This window comes from Lagenorhynchus albirostris, chromosome 15, assembly GCF_949774975.1.
Source record: "Lagenorhynchus albirostris chromosome 15, mLagAlb1.1, whole genome shotgun sequence".
Lineage (NCBI taxonomy): Eukaryota > Metazoa > Chordata > Mammalia > Artiodactyla > Delphinidae > Lagenorhynchus > Lagenorhynchus albirostris.
In genome coordinates, this window is record NC_083109.1 from 68,001,668 (window position 1) to 68,019,510 (window position 17,843).

The 17,843-nt window shown below is 44.5% G+C and overlaps 1 protein-coding gene across 2 annotated transcripts in view; it reads left to right on the forward strand.

The window, feature by feature from the left end:
• Positions 1 to 17,843, forward strand: part of PRKCB (protein kinase C beta) — a 311,182-nt gene that overhangs the window by 214,120 nt on the left and 79,219 nt on the right. For both annotated transcript variants that reach the window (XM_060122196.1, XM_060122195.1), the window contains exons 6-9: positions 1,130 to 1,286; positions 2,472 to 2,606; positions 8,583 to 8,679; positions 15,632 to 15,778. In XM_060122196.1, the coding sequence (XP_059978179.1) occupies positions 1,130 to 1,286; positions 2,472 to 2,606; positions 8,583 to 8,679; positions 15,632 to 15,778 (536 nt within the window). The remainder of the gene's footprint in view (positions 1 to 1,129; positions 1,287 to 2,471; positions 2,607 to 8,582; positions 8,680 to 15,631; positions 15,779 to 17,843) is intronic.

Genomic DNA, 17,843 nt, shown 5'->3' on the forward strand with positions numbered 1-17,843 from the left:
TCATTATCTACTAGCCTTCTCGCAGACAGTCTGATTAGCAGATTGAGTCTGCTAATACATTCCTTCCCTTGGCTGCCTGCATTACTGGTTTTGAACTGACTCCTAATTAACTTCTTCCCATTTCTCCAGGTTGATGTCTTATTCTGCCTTATCCTCCCTATTCCCAGTTGCATCTGCACTGCTGACCTCTGCTTCCTCTCCCCTCTCTAAGCCTCCTTTACCCGGGGTGTTGCTGGTTGAGGGTGGAGCCTAATGGTAATGCTGCTCTTTTTCTCTCTGTGGGCTGTCTGGGTACTGGTTATGGGTGCTACATGGAAAATAGTTGCACTTTGGTTCAGAGGGCAACTCTTTGCCTTTTAGCTTTTTCTTTTTGAATTCAGGTAAAATGCATATAACATAAAATTAACCATTTTAAAGTGTACAACTCAGTGGCATTTAGTACATGAACAGTGTTGTGCAACCATCATTTCTATCTAGTTCCGAGGAATTTTGTCACCTGTAAAGGAAACCCCATAACCATTAGGTAGTAACTCCCCATTCCACCTCCCACCAGCTCCTGGCAGCCACTAGTCTGCTGTCTCTTTGGATTTACCTGTTCTGGATGTTTTCTATAAATGGATTCATAGAATATGTGACCTTTTGTGTCAGAGTATACACATGTCCATAGCAGCACTATTCACAATAGCCAAAAGGTGGGAATGGCCCAAATATTGATCCACTGTTGAATGGATAAACAAAACTTGATATATCCATACAAGCGGGTATTATTCAGTCATAAATGAAGTACAATGTGTTTGAACCTTGAAAGCATTATGCTAGATGGAAGAAGCCAATCTTTCTTGTAGACTTTTTGAAAAATAAGATTAGAGAACTTATAGTTAATCTAGGGGGCAGAGTGGGGAGAGCAGTATGAAAGTCAGAAATCAATTTTAAACCAATATAGAGCAGAGTCTACATCTGTTCCGTTTATCTCACTTTGTACGCTTCTTAGCTGTTGATGTTAATAAATGAAAATTCCCGTTAAGTAAGTGTGATGCCAATGATCTTTTCACAGGTTCTACAACTATCAGTAGCTGGTGCTTAAATATTCTGGGGCTATTAATGCTAAAACTGCTTTTTCTGTTTTTAGTAAGAGATGCTAAAAACCTTGTACCTATGGACCCTAATGGCTTGTCAGATCCTTACGTGAAACTGAAACTGATTCCTGATCCCAAGAGTGAGAGCAAGCAGAAGACCAAAACCATCAAGTGCTCCCTCAACCCAGAGTGGAACGAGACATTTAGATTGTAAGTTAAAATCATTGCAGCCCAGCCTGGGTGGTGCAGGTTGGGTTGTGTGGGCCACCTGAGGTTGGGGAGGTCCTCTCCCAGCTTCTCTTTCCTTCGCTCCTTCCCTGCCTCCCTCCTTCCTTCCTTCCTTTCCTTCCTCCCTCCATCTGCATTTTTGCATTGCAAGCCAAGTAAAAATTGGAATTTTTTTTTGTACACTGCTGAGAATGTCTCTGGTGTGGGAGAGTGGGTGGGATGGAAAATAGTATGATGTGTTGCTAGGTGAAGGCAAATTGTGGGAGAAGCTCTGGGTCTTGGCAAACATGGGACATAACCCATAGGGTGTGGGGATGACCTCTCTAGGGCTGGGTGCGTGGATAATGCTGGGCCTGTAGCTTGCCGGGAGCTCTCTGCCAGCTGCCATGGAGGATTTTACGTGGCTAGTGCTCCAATAATGTGGGTTCACTTCTTGATGCATCTGGGCCAACAGATATGACATATATCAGCCGATATTTATTGAGCATGTACTATGTATAACGAGCACTGTATTAAGTGATCTAGCTTCATTGGTCATTTCATCCCCATTTTACCAACGGGGCTTAAAGCGATTAAAACACAGGCCAATGTCCCACAACAAATGGAGCAGGATTCAGCGACAGACAGTCTGACTTCAAGAGCCATGGGCCAAAAGCATGATTCCTTGTGATGCCTCGTTCCTTCTTTCCCCTCTCAGGGCAAAACTGGGGGCCTATCTCAGCCTCAGTCAAGGACATGCCCTAGAACAATTTCCCCTAGACTGACAGCATCAAGACTCTTTCCTTCATACATTTCCTCAGCCTCATCCTCAACCCGCATGTGTGCAAACACTCACACAATTATATGATTGACATCTATAGTTCTTACAGTGACTGTGTCAGTAGGATTTCCTGAACATCATGGATCCTATTAGGACATAAGGCAGCAGAAGTAGTTAGAACTGTCCCTGTCAGAGCCGGCCTTGGCCCTCCACCTGTTTAAACCGCTGTAAAACAGGAAAAGCTCTACCTCCCTGGGGAGCTTGCCTGGGATGGAAACTGAATATGTTTCTTACAACAGCTTGTAATCCTTAAAAATTCCTACCTTCAGGCTTTGTCCTCTTGTACATTTCATCCTCTTGAGAAATCACCATAACCTCCACTGACTTCTTTTTTTTTCTCCTTGCAGCCAGCTGAAAGAGTCGGACAAAGACAGAAGACTGTCTGTAGAGATTTGGGATTGGGACCTGACCAGCAGGAATGACTTCATGGGATCTTTGTCATTTGGGATTTCTGAGCTGCAGAAAGCTGGTGTTGACGGCTGGTAAGGGAAATTCCACTTTGAAAGCCACGGTACAGCTTGGTCCATCAAAATGTGGGAGCAAGTATGTTTCCCTTTTTCTCCTAAATGTGAAAGACTAAAGCAGAATCACAAAGGGAAAGCTGGTAGATTGGCTCTGCCTCATAGATAGTTTTATTTAGTCCTCATGCAAAAAAAAAAAAAAAGAAGAAAAGAAAAACAGAAAAAGAAAAGAACTAGTTGCCAATATTTTCAAAATCAGGACATTTCCTATAAAAATCTGGACCTAGAGGGCAAAAATGAGGACAGTTGAATAGTTAATACCCCCTTTAGACAGGATGTGGATTTTCTATTTGCCACAGTCCTCACCAGTCCCTGTTGTTTTACAGCTGCCCCACTTTACACAATTATATGGCTTGACAGGCCCCATGGGCACTAAAAGGGCTCTCATGCTTTACCCAGAAGATATGTGTCATCCACTGTCAGATTTTGACTCCTTAAGAAGATGCTTCTTCATTGGGACTGCTTACCAAGCCTGGTCACAAAAGTGCTGGAAGGTTGCTGTCATAGTCAGCTGCAAAATCTCCTTTGTTCTGACATTTTTGCTTTATTCCCTTCTAATGGCAAAAAATGCTTCCCCAGTGTTCCCATCAGAGAGGCTGGATAAGTCCTCTTTGGCAACTGTTTCCTTCTGAGTAAATCTGTCAGTTATTTACTGAGTAAAGGAGTTATCTGAGTAAAGGAGTTATCTGAGTAAAGGAGTTATCTGAGTAAAGGAGTTATCTGAGTAAAGGAGTCAGAAGAGATGGCCCACCTTGGCACTAGAACTTTGGGAGAAGTAGTAGTTAGGGGCGCTCCTATCTCTTTAAGAGAAATTGTCTCATTTCTGAATGGTCCCTGCTCAGGGCTTTTTCAGTTACAAGTGAAAGACAATCAAAATCAAACTGGTTTAGCAAGAAAGAGAATGGATCACTGGGCCCTCACATCCTTTCCCTCGTCCTCCTTACAACTTCCTTGTCTCTCCTCCACATTTATTGTAGGCTTTTATTCAAATATATATTGAGTATCCACTCCGTTCTAGTCACTAGAGATACAAAATAGTAGAAAATAGTGTTTGATGTTGATGAATGCTATAGAGAAAAGTAAGCAAGAAACGGGTAGGGACTGCCAGGGGACGGTGACATTCTGGTTTAATAGCATGCTCAGGAAGGGACTCTCTGAAGAGGTGACATACAGCCAAGACCTGATGGGGGTGAGGGAATGGACCATGTGAAGATATAGGGAGAAACTGTCCCACACAGAGAGAATTAACCTGTCCACTTTGGTTGCAGAATTGTAGGGACCTCTTGCCTAGTCGATCCTTTTCCAAGCTTCCATGTTCAGTCTTTCCAAGTCCTCTGGCTTTGTGTAAAAAGTGACAGGTTGTTGGATTTAAAAAAAAAAAAAAGAAAAAAGAAAACGTTATTCTGAAAGTGTTTTCCTCTTTTCCATACGGAAGTGTTTTAACACGTTTGGTCTTAATTTCTCCATTTTTGTCATGGTGTTTCTGTTTCTAAAGGTTTTATTTTTTTCCTTTGCTATTTATTCTTTTTTTTCTGCAGCTGAACAGATTATCCTAAATCATTGTACCTTAAAGTCATATTTCTTTAAGCTTTCTTTTGTTATTACTAATAGTCATGTTTTGGTCTTATCACACACAAAAAATAACTAAAGCTTTGGAATCAGACTTCGTGGGTTAGAATTTCTGTCCTACCACTTCCTAGCTGTGTACCCCTGGGCAAGTTACTTTGCCTTTCTGTGCCTTCTTTCCTCATTTGGAAATAATAGTGGTAATTAAGTCATAGGATTGTTGTGACATTAAATTAGTTAATAAGTGAAGTGCCCAGTGTCTGGTAAATAGTAAGCACTCAGTAAGTGTTAGTCATTATTATTAATTGAATAATTATTAGAAAAATATAAATAAGCAAACAAAATATTATCGGGATCCCATTGCCCAGAGATAATCACTATTGACCATTTTTAGAGTTTTTTTCTGTGGGTGTGTATGAAACAAAAATGAAAACTTACTGTCCACACTGTTTGGCAGTGTGCATTTTTCACCTAACAATACATTATGAACCCTTTTCCCTATCATTCAGTAATCTTAGGCAACATCATTTTTAGTAGCTTCATAGAGTCCATTCTTATAGATCAGCCTCAATTTACATAATCATATTCTTATTATAAGATATGCAATGCTTACCTATATAAATAATTCTACAGTAAACATACTTATAGTGAAACCTTTGGGCATGGCTTTAATTATTTCCTAATAAATTCGTAAGCCTGGAATCAATGGCTTTGAGACCATATGCATTATTCAAGTATTTGCCATAATGTTCTGTAATTTTTTTCAGTCAATTTACATCCTCACCAATGCTGTGTGAGACTTTTCATTTCACCCACACTTGTCAACATTTGGTATTATAAATTTCAAAGATGATGCAAAGGCCATACATATTTTGTTACTAATTATACATATTTACATAATATACATACATAATATGATACACGTTTTTATATATACTTTCATTTTATAATATAAATATTTATTATTATTATACATACATTTGTTACTAATTATGTTGAATATTTTCATTTGTATCTTGCCTTGTTTTTGTATTTATAAGTGACTATTTCCAGTGTTTTGCCTATCATTTTCTTATTAATTTAGAAGAACTTTTTTTTTTTTCGCGGTACGTGGGCCTCTCACTGCTGTGGCCTCTCCCATTGTGGAGCACAGGCTCCAGACGCGCAGGCTCAGCGGCCATGGCTCACGGGCCCAGCCGCTCCGCGGCATGTGGGATCTTCCCGGACCGGGGCACAAACCCGTGTCCCCTGCATCGGCAGGCGGACTCTCAACCACTGCGCCACCAGGGAAGCCCTAGAAGAACTTTTTATGTAAGAAGGATAATACTATATCTTTGCTGAAATATATGTTGCAATATTCCCCTCTTTGATGTGGTAGGTTAATTCTGGTAATATGCATTTTTTCTTAGTGGTGTATAAAGCATTCCATTCAACTCTAATTAATATAATAAATATCAAGCCAACTGCCAGAAAAAGTTCTCTAGTTTATCCACTGGTTCACTAGTTGTTTTCTGAGTCATCCATCCTAGTGTTTACTGTCTCCTATGGATTTTAAAATTCACTAATTATATTTTTCTTCTGAAAGTAGTCTTTCCTAAGCTCAGATTGTTGCCGCTTCATAGATGCATCAACCTCTTGGATCTCACTGAAAATATGAGTTAGATATTTTCTGGAATTTTCTCTTTTTTGGCACCAGTTCTATTTCATGGGAATCCGATTCCTCATCGTTTCTCTTTATTTTAATGAGTTTTCCACATGCCCTCCTTATAGAAGGGTGAACACAGAAATGTTGAGTGTCCCTGTTCTAATCTTTCACATCCAGATGAAGGGAGAAAGGAGCCTTTTGTATTTTTTGGAGCTCTTCTTTGTTGGATCGAGGGTGCTGGTCCTGTAGATATTTGGGAGAGGACTACGGCTGGAGTCAGCTGCACGGCAGGCAGCCCTACTGCCCCATGGAGGGGCATCTTCCCCCTGTTGGTTTTGTGCATCTCAAAGTCGGAAGGGGTTCCTGCTCTTCTTTTCTAATGGGCACAGTTGTCCGTATTTGGAGGCCATAGTGACAGCGTCCTGGCCACAGCAATCGTGAGGTGGTGGTGCCGTGCTCTAACCAATGCCCCAGGTGCTGACGTGTCCTGTACTTGCTGAATATGGATCGGAATTTTTGACCCTCGTCCAGTCCCTGCTGGTCTGTTCCAGGGTTGTTAGTGGGGTCCTGTTGAGGTTCCCACTGGCCGATCACAGCTGGTCAATCCTCTTTGATGTGTATTTTCCAAAGTATGGGGCCCCAAATGGCTTAGGTAGTACATGGTTGGGGCATCAGCCATATTGAATTGTATCCTGACAAAGCTATTCTTTTTTTTTTAATTTAGTTTACTTATTTATTTATTTATTTATTGGCCGCGCCATGCAGCATGCGGGATCTTAGTTCCCCGAGGGATCAAACCCGTGTCTCCTGCATTGGGAACGTGAAGTCCTAACCACCAGACCGCCAGGGAAGTCCCAAAACAATTCTTTTGTTGGTGTTGCTTCAGTTCTTGAGTTTACTGCAGAGAAAGTCTCAGAGGGCGCTGGTGTATCCTTAATACTCTTTAACCCTTGCTGCTTGCTGATCCCCCATTTTAATAAAAGGGGCAGGTATGAGTCTCAGAGCCTTTGGTAAGCAACACCATCTACTTGGCTTTGAGTAGCTTTGATTTGCGTATGCTTCATTTTTTACAGATACATACTTTCTGCTTGTAACAAGTGTTGTTGGCTTTCTTTACAAAGAAGAGATATAAAGTGTCTCTTTAAAGTGAAGTTATTATTTGAAGAGATGATTTAATGAAAAGCATTGTCAAAAATAACATCCAGATTTAGCAAAATCCACAAAGCTGGAGGAATTTTGCCAAACACTGCTCCGTGCTCTCTTACTAATACTTTAATTTGCAGAACTTCCTGGAAGTCCCTGCTGCGTGTATAACACCCTTCTTGATTCCCAGCAAAGATACAGATGTTCTCTTACTTTTGTATTTATTTTGGTAATTTCTTTGGCAGTTTGGAAGATGAGCACTGAATATTAAATGTGGAGGTGTCCAGGCTCAAATCGTCATCTCTGCTTTGAGTCACCTATCTCTCTATTTTTAGAAGCTGCCTAGGAAGATTTGTGAATGGAGAAAAAAATTGTGATGAAAATTGTAAATTCTGGTTAGAAAGTCTCTGGGGGTGAGGAGTTTTGGGTTCTTTTTCCCCCTGCTGACTCCAGTGCCTTGGGAGTGTCCCTTTTCCTTCCTCACACTCATCTCAGTCTGACTAGATGGAAACATCTTTCTGGTCTAGAAACAAACTGAAACCATCTTGTTTATTATAGTAATATTAATATCAGTAACAATGATGATGATACCTTTTATTGAACACTTGCTAAATGCCAGGCACCAGGCTTATCATTTTACATGCAACATCATGTCTCAGCTTCACAGTCACCCTATGAAAAAGACTTTTATTCCTATTTATTGATGAGAAAAATCGAGGCTCAGAGGGCCTACCTAGCTTCAGTTATCCAAAGAGGCAAGGGAAGAGGTGAGATTTGGACCCAGGCATAGTTTGACTCCAGGGCTTGTGTACTTTCTCAGGAGCTTGACTACCGAGCACTTTGGGAAGGTTTCTGCGTAGAAAAATGGCATCAGTGAGACAAGTCCAGAGTCATCCAAGTGCTGGGATGGCCGGGTGGCAGCATGTTACAGTGAAAGGGGATAGAAATGCTGGGACAGCATGATAGGAATACGTTGACAGTGGGAGATCCTCAACATTCTTTCAGAATCAGAAAGCACATAATGGACCAAAAAAGTAGGTAGAAACATTAATGATATAATCAAGGAAATTGTGTGTGTGTGTGTTTAGAGAGACAGAGAACCTTGCATCCTATAAACCCATTTTTTTCTGATGTGTTTCTGATGGTTATAAAAATATATAGTGTCCCTGGCTACACACACACACACACACACACACACACACACACCCCAAAACATAAAACCCTCAACACGTTTTTGTTTTTTTTTAACATCTTTATTGGAGTATAATTGCTTTACAATGGTGTGTTAGTTTCTGCTTTACAACAAAATGAATCAGTTATATATATACATATGTTCCCATATCTCTTCCCTCTTGCGTCTCCCTCCCTCCCACCCTCCCTATCCCACCCCTCCAGGCGGTCACAAAGCACCGAGCTGATCTCCCTGTGCTATGCAGCTGCTTCCCACTAGCTCTTTACCTTACGTTTGGTAGTCAACACATGTTTTTAAAGCAGAGCTTTCTATAGACTTCCCTCCCTTATCCTAATCAACAAAATGATATTAAGTAGAGTCATGGAATTTGTCTTTCCTTTGCTCCCTTTAGGTTTAAGTTACTGAGCCAGGAGGAAGGCGAGTACTTCAACGTACCTGTGCCACCGGAAGGCAGTGAGGGCAATGAGGAACTGCGGCAGAAATTTGAGGTGAGATGTCTTTCTTTCGGCATCAGTGGGAACCAGTTGAGCCTGCCTCTGTACTGTTTTTCTTGTTTATGGTGTGGTTTCTACCAAGGCCTTTCCTGACCCTGTGCCTTTGCGATGTGGTTCTGCTTTCTAGAAAACTCCTATTTATCCTTCAAGACCCCAGTTAAATGTCCCCTGCCTTGTAAAGTCATTCTGCCTGCCTGTCCTCATTCAGATTTAGACTTTTCCTTGAGAGTGTTCATTCACTACCCAGGTCATTTTGATGGTGGCTTGGACAGGGATGTTAGTAATGGTGAATGAAAGCAGTGGACAGGGTAGAGATATCTTGGAAGCTCAGACAAGTAGACTTGCTGAGGGATAGAATCTGGATTTGGATCTGTCGGCAGGATGGTGCTGTATTAACAAATGGAATTGATAGTGCTGGTGACTCCGTGAAATACCCATGGATGCATTTTTCGAAGATTAAGAGCCCTTGGCTCTGACCTTGGGCCATAGCGCTGGTCTGCTTCTACCCCAGATAAGCCCCTTCCCTTCTGTGGAGCCAAATAGACTCCATACATGAGACTAGCAGGTATGTAGGACATATCCCAGTTTTACAAAGAAAACGTTTTGGGGAAAATGGGTTTGAGTCCCTTCATTATATGTGTATTGAGTGATTTTAAAGTAGTTTCGTAAGGGAAAACACGTTATTTTGTTCACAGAAACTTACTATACTGAGTCTGATAGGAAATCATCAATTCTAGATAAGCAATGATGGCCTACTAACTCTGAAAAATGTATAAAATAGCTAAAATGAAGTAGGTTACTGTCATTGTTATTCATCAAGTAATCACACAAGCAAATAGAAGCAAAATATGACGAGGTGAGGTTCTGTGAAAGAGAGGCCCATGGTGCTTTGAGAAGATATAAGAGGGAAATGTAACCTTGTCTGAGAGGACAGGGAAGGAGTCATTGAGGAAACAATAGGGAAGTTAACCAAGTAGAGAGGGGAAAAGAGCATTCCATTCAGAAAGGCGAACAGGTGCAAAGGCCCTGTGGTGGGGAGTTATATAGCAACTCTGTGACACTGAAAGAAGGCCAGTGTGGGTAGAGAAGAGAGAGCAAAGGGTGCGTTCACGGTGTGGCTGGGAGGTGGGTGGGGTCAGAGTAGAAGGACTGCTGACTCTGGCAAGGGTTTTGGCATTTATTCCAAGAACCATCTTAGTGTCCCCTCAACGTGATAGGACTCATACTTGTGTACTGACCCTTGTCTTGAGCCTGTGCCCTCCGTAAAACCTGGTGACGGTTCTGACCCAGTGGGACTTCCCTTCATGGAAACAAGTGGAATAAACATGTTAGCCTTGGACTTAACAGTCATTCTCCAGTGTACTTGATCGCTGAGGTTCATCCTTATAGAGCAGCTCGCTCAAGCCCAAATGAATTGAAGAAAGGACTTTCCCTCCCAGGAGAGTCGAGACCTGGATAGTGATAACGTTTTAGGACAGGAGGGCAGGCCTTCCAGAGAACGCTTTTCTTCTCCTTCCCTCAACTTTCTGATGGAGTGGTGTCCGTTTGCTGCCGAGTTAAAAATGTCCTCTTGTGGGTGAAAAAAACGAGACCAGTGTTTTCTTGTATAAAATGAAGTCTCAGTTTTGCAAAATGATTTCTTCTGTCTTAGGGCAGCCAGGGTGACATTTCAGAACACCCAGGAAAACATTTCCTACATGAACAGAGCATTTGTCTGGGCCAGTTACTGGCTTGAAGGAAAGGACTGTTTTATCTGCGTGCAACAAAATGTGTCCTGTATTTCCCGCAAGAGCCTGCAAATGCTTGCTTATGCCTGAGTGGTAATTGCTCCACACCATAGTTTGTTGATTAAAAAAATGCTTCCAAGAGACCAAAAATTGTTCACAGACACATAGAGGAATTTCAGTTGACCTTGGACGTGAGAAATGTAATCCCTGTGCAATAACCAATTAGCCCCCAGAATGACTCAGAAATTACTTTGAAGCCTCTTATCTGGAGAAATTCTGAGTGACAGTAAAATCGAGCTGCAGAAATTGGGGTAATAGAATTTCACGGTAGGGTGAGCTTGGTGAAGTTACCACACATGGTATGCTTCAGAACATTGGAGGAGGCTCTGTTTGGGGACTTTTGTCTGGCTGTGGCCTTGCCGATGGGCCAGGGAAGGGAAGACTCCATTTTGCATGGTTCAGAATGGGTCTTCTGACAAGCTTAGAATTTTTTAATTTAATAAAGTGCTTACTGTGTGCCATTTATTGTTTTAAGTGCTTTAGAAATATTAAGTCATTTAATTCAGTCCTTAAAACCACCATGACTGGTCAGTACCTTTATCATCCCCCTTTATCTTTTACAGATGAGGAAACTGAGGCCCAGAGAGGTTAAGCAACTTTCTAATATCCCTCAGCTGGTCATTGTCTAACTTTGAGTTTCCCCAGAAACAGACCATAAGGATTCAAGTGCAGGTGGTTTCTTCGGGAGGCGAGCCCAGGAAGCATCGAGAGCAGTGGGAAAGTGAGGCAGGGAAAGGAAGGGAGCTGGAAAAGTATGTCTGATCAGCAAGTTACCACTGTGGGCAGCTGGGGTTTAATCCTGCCGGGGACTAACCGGGCCGCAGCGTTTGCAGTCAAGGGGCAGGCAGCTGAAGTATTATCCACGAGCTCCCCTCCCATCACTGGCTGAAGGCTGCTTCCAGGGGTATTAACCTGCCAGCACTTTCAACTTGGCCTGCTTGTGGGCTGTGCTTGCTCCTGCGACCAGGAAAGGAGCCTGCAGGCAGAGTCACGGGGGAAGCGGCAAGCAGCCCCAGGTATAGGGAGGAGAGGGCCCAGGGGTCTCGGCTGGAGACCTGGAGCCACATGCGTGCCGCGTAGCCTATTCTGTTCAGGTGGTTCGAGAGCCAGCCTGCCTGGATTGGAATCCCAGCTCTGTCCCTTCCTTGCTGGGTGCTGAAGGCAGGTGACTTTATTTCTCTGAGCTTTTGATTCCCCACCTGTATGTATCGTGGCACTTCTGGCCTCCCATGGTTATGTGAAGAGTGAGTGAGATGGCATTTAAACCAGTGTCCGGCATGTCATATCATTCAGATGTCAGATGGTTATTATCCTTAGCAGCCCTCTCCCTGCCTCACCGCCCCCCGGAATAAATAAAGCTCAGGACCTGCTCCTTCGGTCCTTGGAAGGGTTGCTTGGGGGTTGGGGAGCCTCTACGTGGACCGCTAGCCTACAGAGGTGTCTCCCGCCGCTGCTGGGTATGGGAGTGCCGTTGGAGCTCCTTGTAGGGGTGGAGGTTAGTTTAAGCCAAAAAAGGCATTCCTCATCTGAGATGGGGCCCTGGAGCCAGGCAGCCGGGATGCCTTCACTCTCCCGTAGCGCAGTCTGGGAACAGGCAGGGCTCTTTGCTCAGAAGCGTGTCTCTTTGCTTCATCTTTGAGCACCAAGTCCTAGGGCTCTAAATTACAGACATGAAAAGGTAGCCATTAGTGTATTCCTGTTTCTGAAGCCGTATCCAACGCAGCAAGATAGAGGATCATTTAAATTGGGGCCTCAATTTAAAAATGTTTGTTCTTTGATGGAGGACCTGCTAGGCACGAGGCCGCTGGGAGACATGGGACGTTCGGAGGAACACAGGACAGGGTTCTTGTCCCAAATGTTTTTAGAACTGAGAAGGTAACAAGAAGGGGGAAAAGCTTAGCGTGAGACAGCAGGGTGTGGTGGTGATGACGGTCAACTGGGGACCCCACGTCCCGTCGAAATGCCCCATCCTTATGGATGGGGCCCAGTTTTGCCAGATTTGCTTCTTTAGAAGAAGCCGGGATTTGGGTTTTTGTAGGACATCTCCTGATTTTTAACAGATCTCAACTAATTTAAATATTAGTGCAGACCAGACCGATAAGGCTATTAGACTTCTGATCCAGCATCTAGAGGCTGAGATAACATTCTGTCTTAGTTCAGACTCTTATAACAAAAATACCATAGACTGGGTGGCTTAAACAACATTTATTTCTCACAGTTCTGGAGGCTGGAAAGTCTAGGATCAAGGTGCCGGCAGAATCGTTGTCTGGTGAGGGGCTGCTTCCTGCTTCATGGCCCTCTTTTTTTTTTGTTTTGTTTTGGCCATGCCCAGAGCATGTGGGATCTTAGTTCCCTGACCAGGGATAGACGCCCCCTGCAGTGGAAGCTCGGAGTCCTAACCACTGGACCGCCAGGGAAGTCCCCATGGCCCTCTTCTTACTATGTCCTCACGTGGCAGAAGGGGCAAGGGGACTCTTCTGGGGCCTCTTCTATAAGGGCACTAATCCCACCCATGAGGACTCCACCCTCGTGATCTAATCTCTTCCACAGGCCCCACCTCCTAATACCATCACGTTTGAGGGTTAGGATGTCAACATATGAACTTTCAGGAGACACAAACATTCTCGGTCTATAGCATGTAATGGTGAGAAGAGTCAAACAAGCAAATTGAGATGGAGCGTGGAATTCAGAGGAGAGAAGGTTGCTTGAAGGACTGAGGAATCAAGCTGATGGACACTTGCTCCTCCTTGAAGAACTGGGAAAGATTTTCCTCTAAGCAGTCAGATGGAGAAATGGGGAAGTGTGTGCACCTCACCCATGGTCCACTGGCAGGGGGTGCTGGGACCTGCAGGTGGATGGAAGCAAACCTCAGGGCTGGAACGGAGCCTGGGGACCAGGGACAGTCAGGATGTGGATCTTCACAGGCTGGAGACTGGAGTGTGTGAAGTGGGTGGGTCCTGAGTTGGGACTCAGAGAAGATGGGAGACATCATAATAAAGCAGGGATGGTGGGAAGGAGGGAGGGATATGTTTGGATTGGGATAGCCTGGGAAAATCTCTGGGGGCTGGAGGGTGAGAATTTGGGATTATGGGAGGACATGGCCCTGAAAAAGCAATGCAACTTCTGTTTGAGGCTCTTTTCTTGTTTGCAGTTTCCCTAATGATCTGGTTTTAACTACCCCCTCTAGGCTTTAACCCCCAAATCTGTCTCCAGTTTTTGGTGGGTTTTTTTAATGATTTTTTGGGGGGCTGCGTCAGGTCTTTGTTGTTGCGTGCAGGCTTTCTCTAGTTACAGCGAGTGGGGGCTACTCTTTGTTGCGGTGTGCAGACTTCTCATTGTGGTTGCTTCTCTTCTTGCAGAGCATAGGCTCTAGGCCTGCAGGCTTCAGTAGTTGCAGCACGCGGGTTCAGTAGTTGCGGTGCACGGGCTCTAGGGTGTGCGGACTTCAGTAGTTTGGCTTGCAGGCTCTAGAGCGCAGGCTCAGTAGTTGTGGTGCACAGGCTTAGGTGCTCCACGGCATGTGGGATCTTCCCGGACCAGGGCTCAAACCCGTGTCTCCTGCATTGGCAGGCGGATTCTTAACCACTGCGCCACCAGGGAGGTCCCTGTCTCCAGTTCTTATGTCATTTCTTAACCCGAAAACCACATAATACAACTGTTTACTGGGTATTTATTTACACTTGATCGTCCCAGAGATGTTTAAATCTTAACATATCTTTACTACAAGATAACTGGACCAAGAATGCTCACAGCAGCCTTGTTAGCAGCCAAAAAGTGGAGACAACACAAATTCCCGTAACAGAAGAATGAATACATGTAAACAGTGAACGCTACTCAGCAGTACAAAGAACAGATTACTGATTCAAGCAACAGCATGAGTGAATTTCAAGGCCATTAGGATGAGTGAAAGAAGCTGGATGCTAAAAACTACATACCCTATAGAGGAAAACTTGACACTCTCACAATACTTCCGGTACCAAGTGCGTGGGTTTTCCACACCAAGAAGTTCTCCAGTTCTCTGTGGGCACCAACTAGGTGTTCTACAATTTAATTCAGTTTCGGCGCTAGTTACCTGGAGTTAGTGCAGACCCCATAGGTTAAGGGCTCAGTCCTACAAGACATCCCCCACTTTAGACTCCAATCGCAAATATTCTGGCCTCCTATTCTCCCCTGCCTTCACAGCGTTTGCTGCCATTCTGAGTCATCATTCTGCTGCTCACAGCAGCAAGCCCCTACCCCGTTGCACTGAGGACAAACATGGGCCTCATCCATCCATTTATCCAACAAAATATTTAACTAGAAAGTGTGCTAGTTGTCAGAGCAATTGCGGAGAATGAGACATATTCCCTGCCCTGGCAGGTTTCCAGTCTGTTGGGGAAAACAAGTGAACAGACAGTTATCATGCAGTGTAAATGGGAAGTGAGGTGGATGAAGGGAGCAGATAGGCACAGCCCATCCAGACAGAGAGAATCAAGGAAGCCTTCCCCGAGGAAGTGAAAACGTGGAGCGGGAGGTAACTAGGTTGGCGAAAGGGAGAGAAGAGTCATCCACACAGGAGCAACAGTGGGTGCAAAGGCCCTGAAGTGGGAGGGAACTGGGACTCAAAGATGTGAAAGGAGGATGAAGCTGTGTTTCAGGGAAGAAGGAGCCGAGAAAATGTTGAAGAGGTTGGAGAAGCAGGTAGAGCCTAATCGTACTGGGCCATCTGGGCTAGTGAAAGCACCGAAGTCTTTATCCTAAAAATCATGGGTCACTACCAAAGCATTTTAAGCAGGTGGTGACTTGGTTGAGTATGAAGAAGTGGAAGATCACTGTGACTACATGTAAAGCCCAGTGTGGAGGGAACCACGGTGGGTTGTCCAGGTGAGAGATGATGACAGGTGGTATTGGTGGAGATGGAAAGAAGGCATTCTAGAGACAGCTGGGAGGAAGCAGTGCCTGTTCCTGGTGGTGGATGAGACACGAGGGATGAAAGAGGAATGAGGTGCCAGGGCTGGCCTCCACGTTTTGGGTCTGCACTGTGGAAGCTGGGCCATGCTTTTCACCAAGCTGCAGGCATGAGCTGCAGGACCCATAGTTTGCGGCCTTTACGTGAGTTTGAGCACGTACAGGGGCATCCTCAAACTCTGATGATGTTTTCTGTGTGCTTCTCCCTCCAGAGGGCCAAGATCAATCAGGGGACCAAGGCTCCTGAAGAAAAGACGACTAACACCATATCCAAATTTGACAACAACGGGAACAGGGACCGGATGAAACTGACCGATTTTAACTTCCTGATGGTGCTTGGAAAAGGCAGCTTTGGCAAGGTACAGTATGGCTGGGTGGTAGCACCTGCTCCAGGAGGAACAGCTAGCAAGGCAGGCACATTTGCTGGTCATATGGGGCTTACATTCCAGTGAGTGAAAAGTAAATAGAGCTACACTACAGTTGGCAACGAATACTGTGAAGGAAATGAATGGAGTGCTGTGTCACAGACAGATCAAGAAGGGACCCACTCAGATTGAGGAAGTGACGTAGAAACTGAGACCTGAAGGATGAGAATGAACCAGCCATACATTCAAAGAGCTAGGAAGGAATGTTCACAGCGGCGAGAACGGCAAGTGCAAAGGCCCTGAGGTAGGCAAGGGCTGGGCACATTCTAGGCACCGTCAGAAGGTGCTGGGGCCAAAATGTCATCAGCAGGGGGAGGTTGCAGGATGTGAGGTTGCAGAGGTGGGAGGGGCCTGATCATGCCAAGCCTTAGAAGCTGTGATGAGAAGTTTGGATTTTATTCACAGCGCAGGGGGGAGCCACTGAAAGTCTTAAGCAGAGAAGTGACATGATCAGATTTGGTTTGGGAAAAGGTTACTCTTGCAGCTGAGAATGGAGACGGTTCTTTTCGAACAGCAGCACAGTTGAAGGATGACCTGGGACTCGTAGAGTGATTCTGGATGCTATTATAGCTACTAGGAGATGCAGTTTTACTGAAGTTGAGATTGTGTTATAAGTATCCCTGACTTGTTTAGTGTTGTGAGTCTTTTAATCCCTGTGTGTGCCACCAGTACGTCTCATATCAATCTCAGACCGTGAACTCAGGTGTGCAAAAATACCAAATTTCTTCCCCATCTCTGTAGCTTAAGTCAAAAACCTGGGAGTTATTCTTGCCTCCTCTTTGTCCTCCCCTTACCCCAGCCGTGCATAATCCATTCGTTAGTCTGGATAGGTCCTCCTCCAAAGCATATCATGAATTTACTGAGTTCTCTCCATCTTCACTGATGCAGCCCTAATCTATGCCATACAATACCGTCTGGACCACTGCAGACATTCCTAACTGGTTTCCCTGCTTCCACTCTTGTGACCTATAATTAATACACTTCTATGCAGCAGCCATAGTTATTTTTAAAAACTTACATTAGGTCAAATCACTCCCATGCTTAAAACCCTCCAATGACTTCACAAGGAGAATAAATTCTATACTGTGTCCTTGGCTTACATGACCCTTTAAATTCTGATCAGTTTAAATTGTTCTCTGTTTGATACCTTCTTTTCCTTTGCTTCTCCCCATCACCCATTGTGCTTGGGCCGCATGAGGTTCTTTGAGACATACAGAGCTCCCTCCTCTCTTCGAGCTTTTGTGATGCTGTTCGCTTTATTCTTTGCAGAGCTGGCTCTCTCTTGCAATTCCCATCTCTACTTAGATATCACCTCTTCTGAGAAGTCTTCCCTGACTACCACTGAAAGAGCCACTCATTCATTCTCCATTATATTGAACTCTCTCCTAGCACCCATCACCAGATGATACTTCTCTTGCTTGTTTGTTGGTTTGTCTCCTTGTTCTAAGATCTGAGCTCCACCGGAGCCAGGAGCTCTGTCATGTTCACCACTGTACTTCTAGTGCCTGTGGATTGAATTCATTCAGGGTCTAGACTGAATGCATGAATTTCCTCTATGGGCCACAAGGTCCATCCATCTGCTGTGATGGACTAAGGAATCTGAGGTGGTGGCGCAAAGTTTGAAGAGCCTTGGCAGGGAGTGAGAATAGAGAGTAGGAACACGGAATAAGATTACTGAGCAGCCTGGAGGTCCAAAAGGCTAGAGAACAAGCAGTAGTGATGGTGGAGGTCCATGCCGCTGTGTCCTTTTTGCCAGCAGCTCTGAGCAGCCTGGGGGTGGAGATGGAGAAGTAGATGGTGGATTTGAGCTAAGGATGGTGATCAGCAGGATCGGTGCCCTAGAAGATCCCAGCGATAAGGGAGTCAAGGCTTCTGGGAAGAGGGATGCCCACTGCAGATCCAACAGAGCCTGTCCTAGCAGGTACTCAGCAAAAGTGTCCTGAATAAATGAATAAAAAGGACATCCAGACTGGAAGGAAGTCCAAGCAGAAAGAGGGTT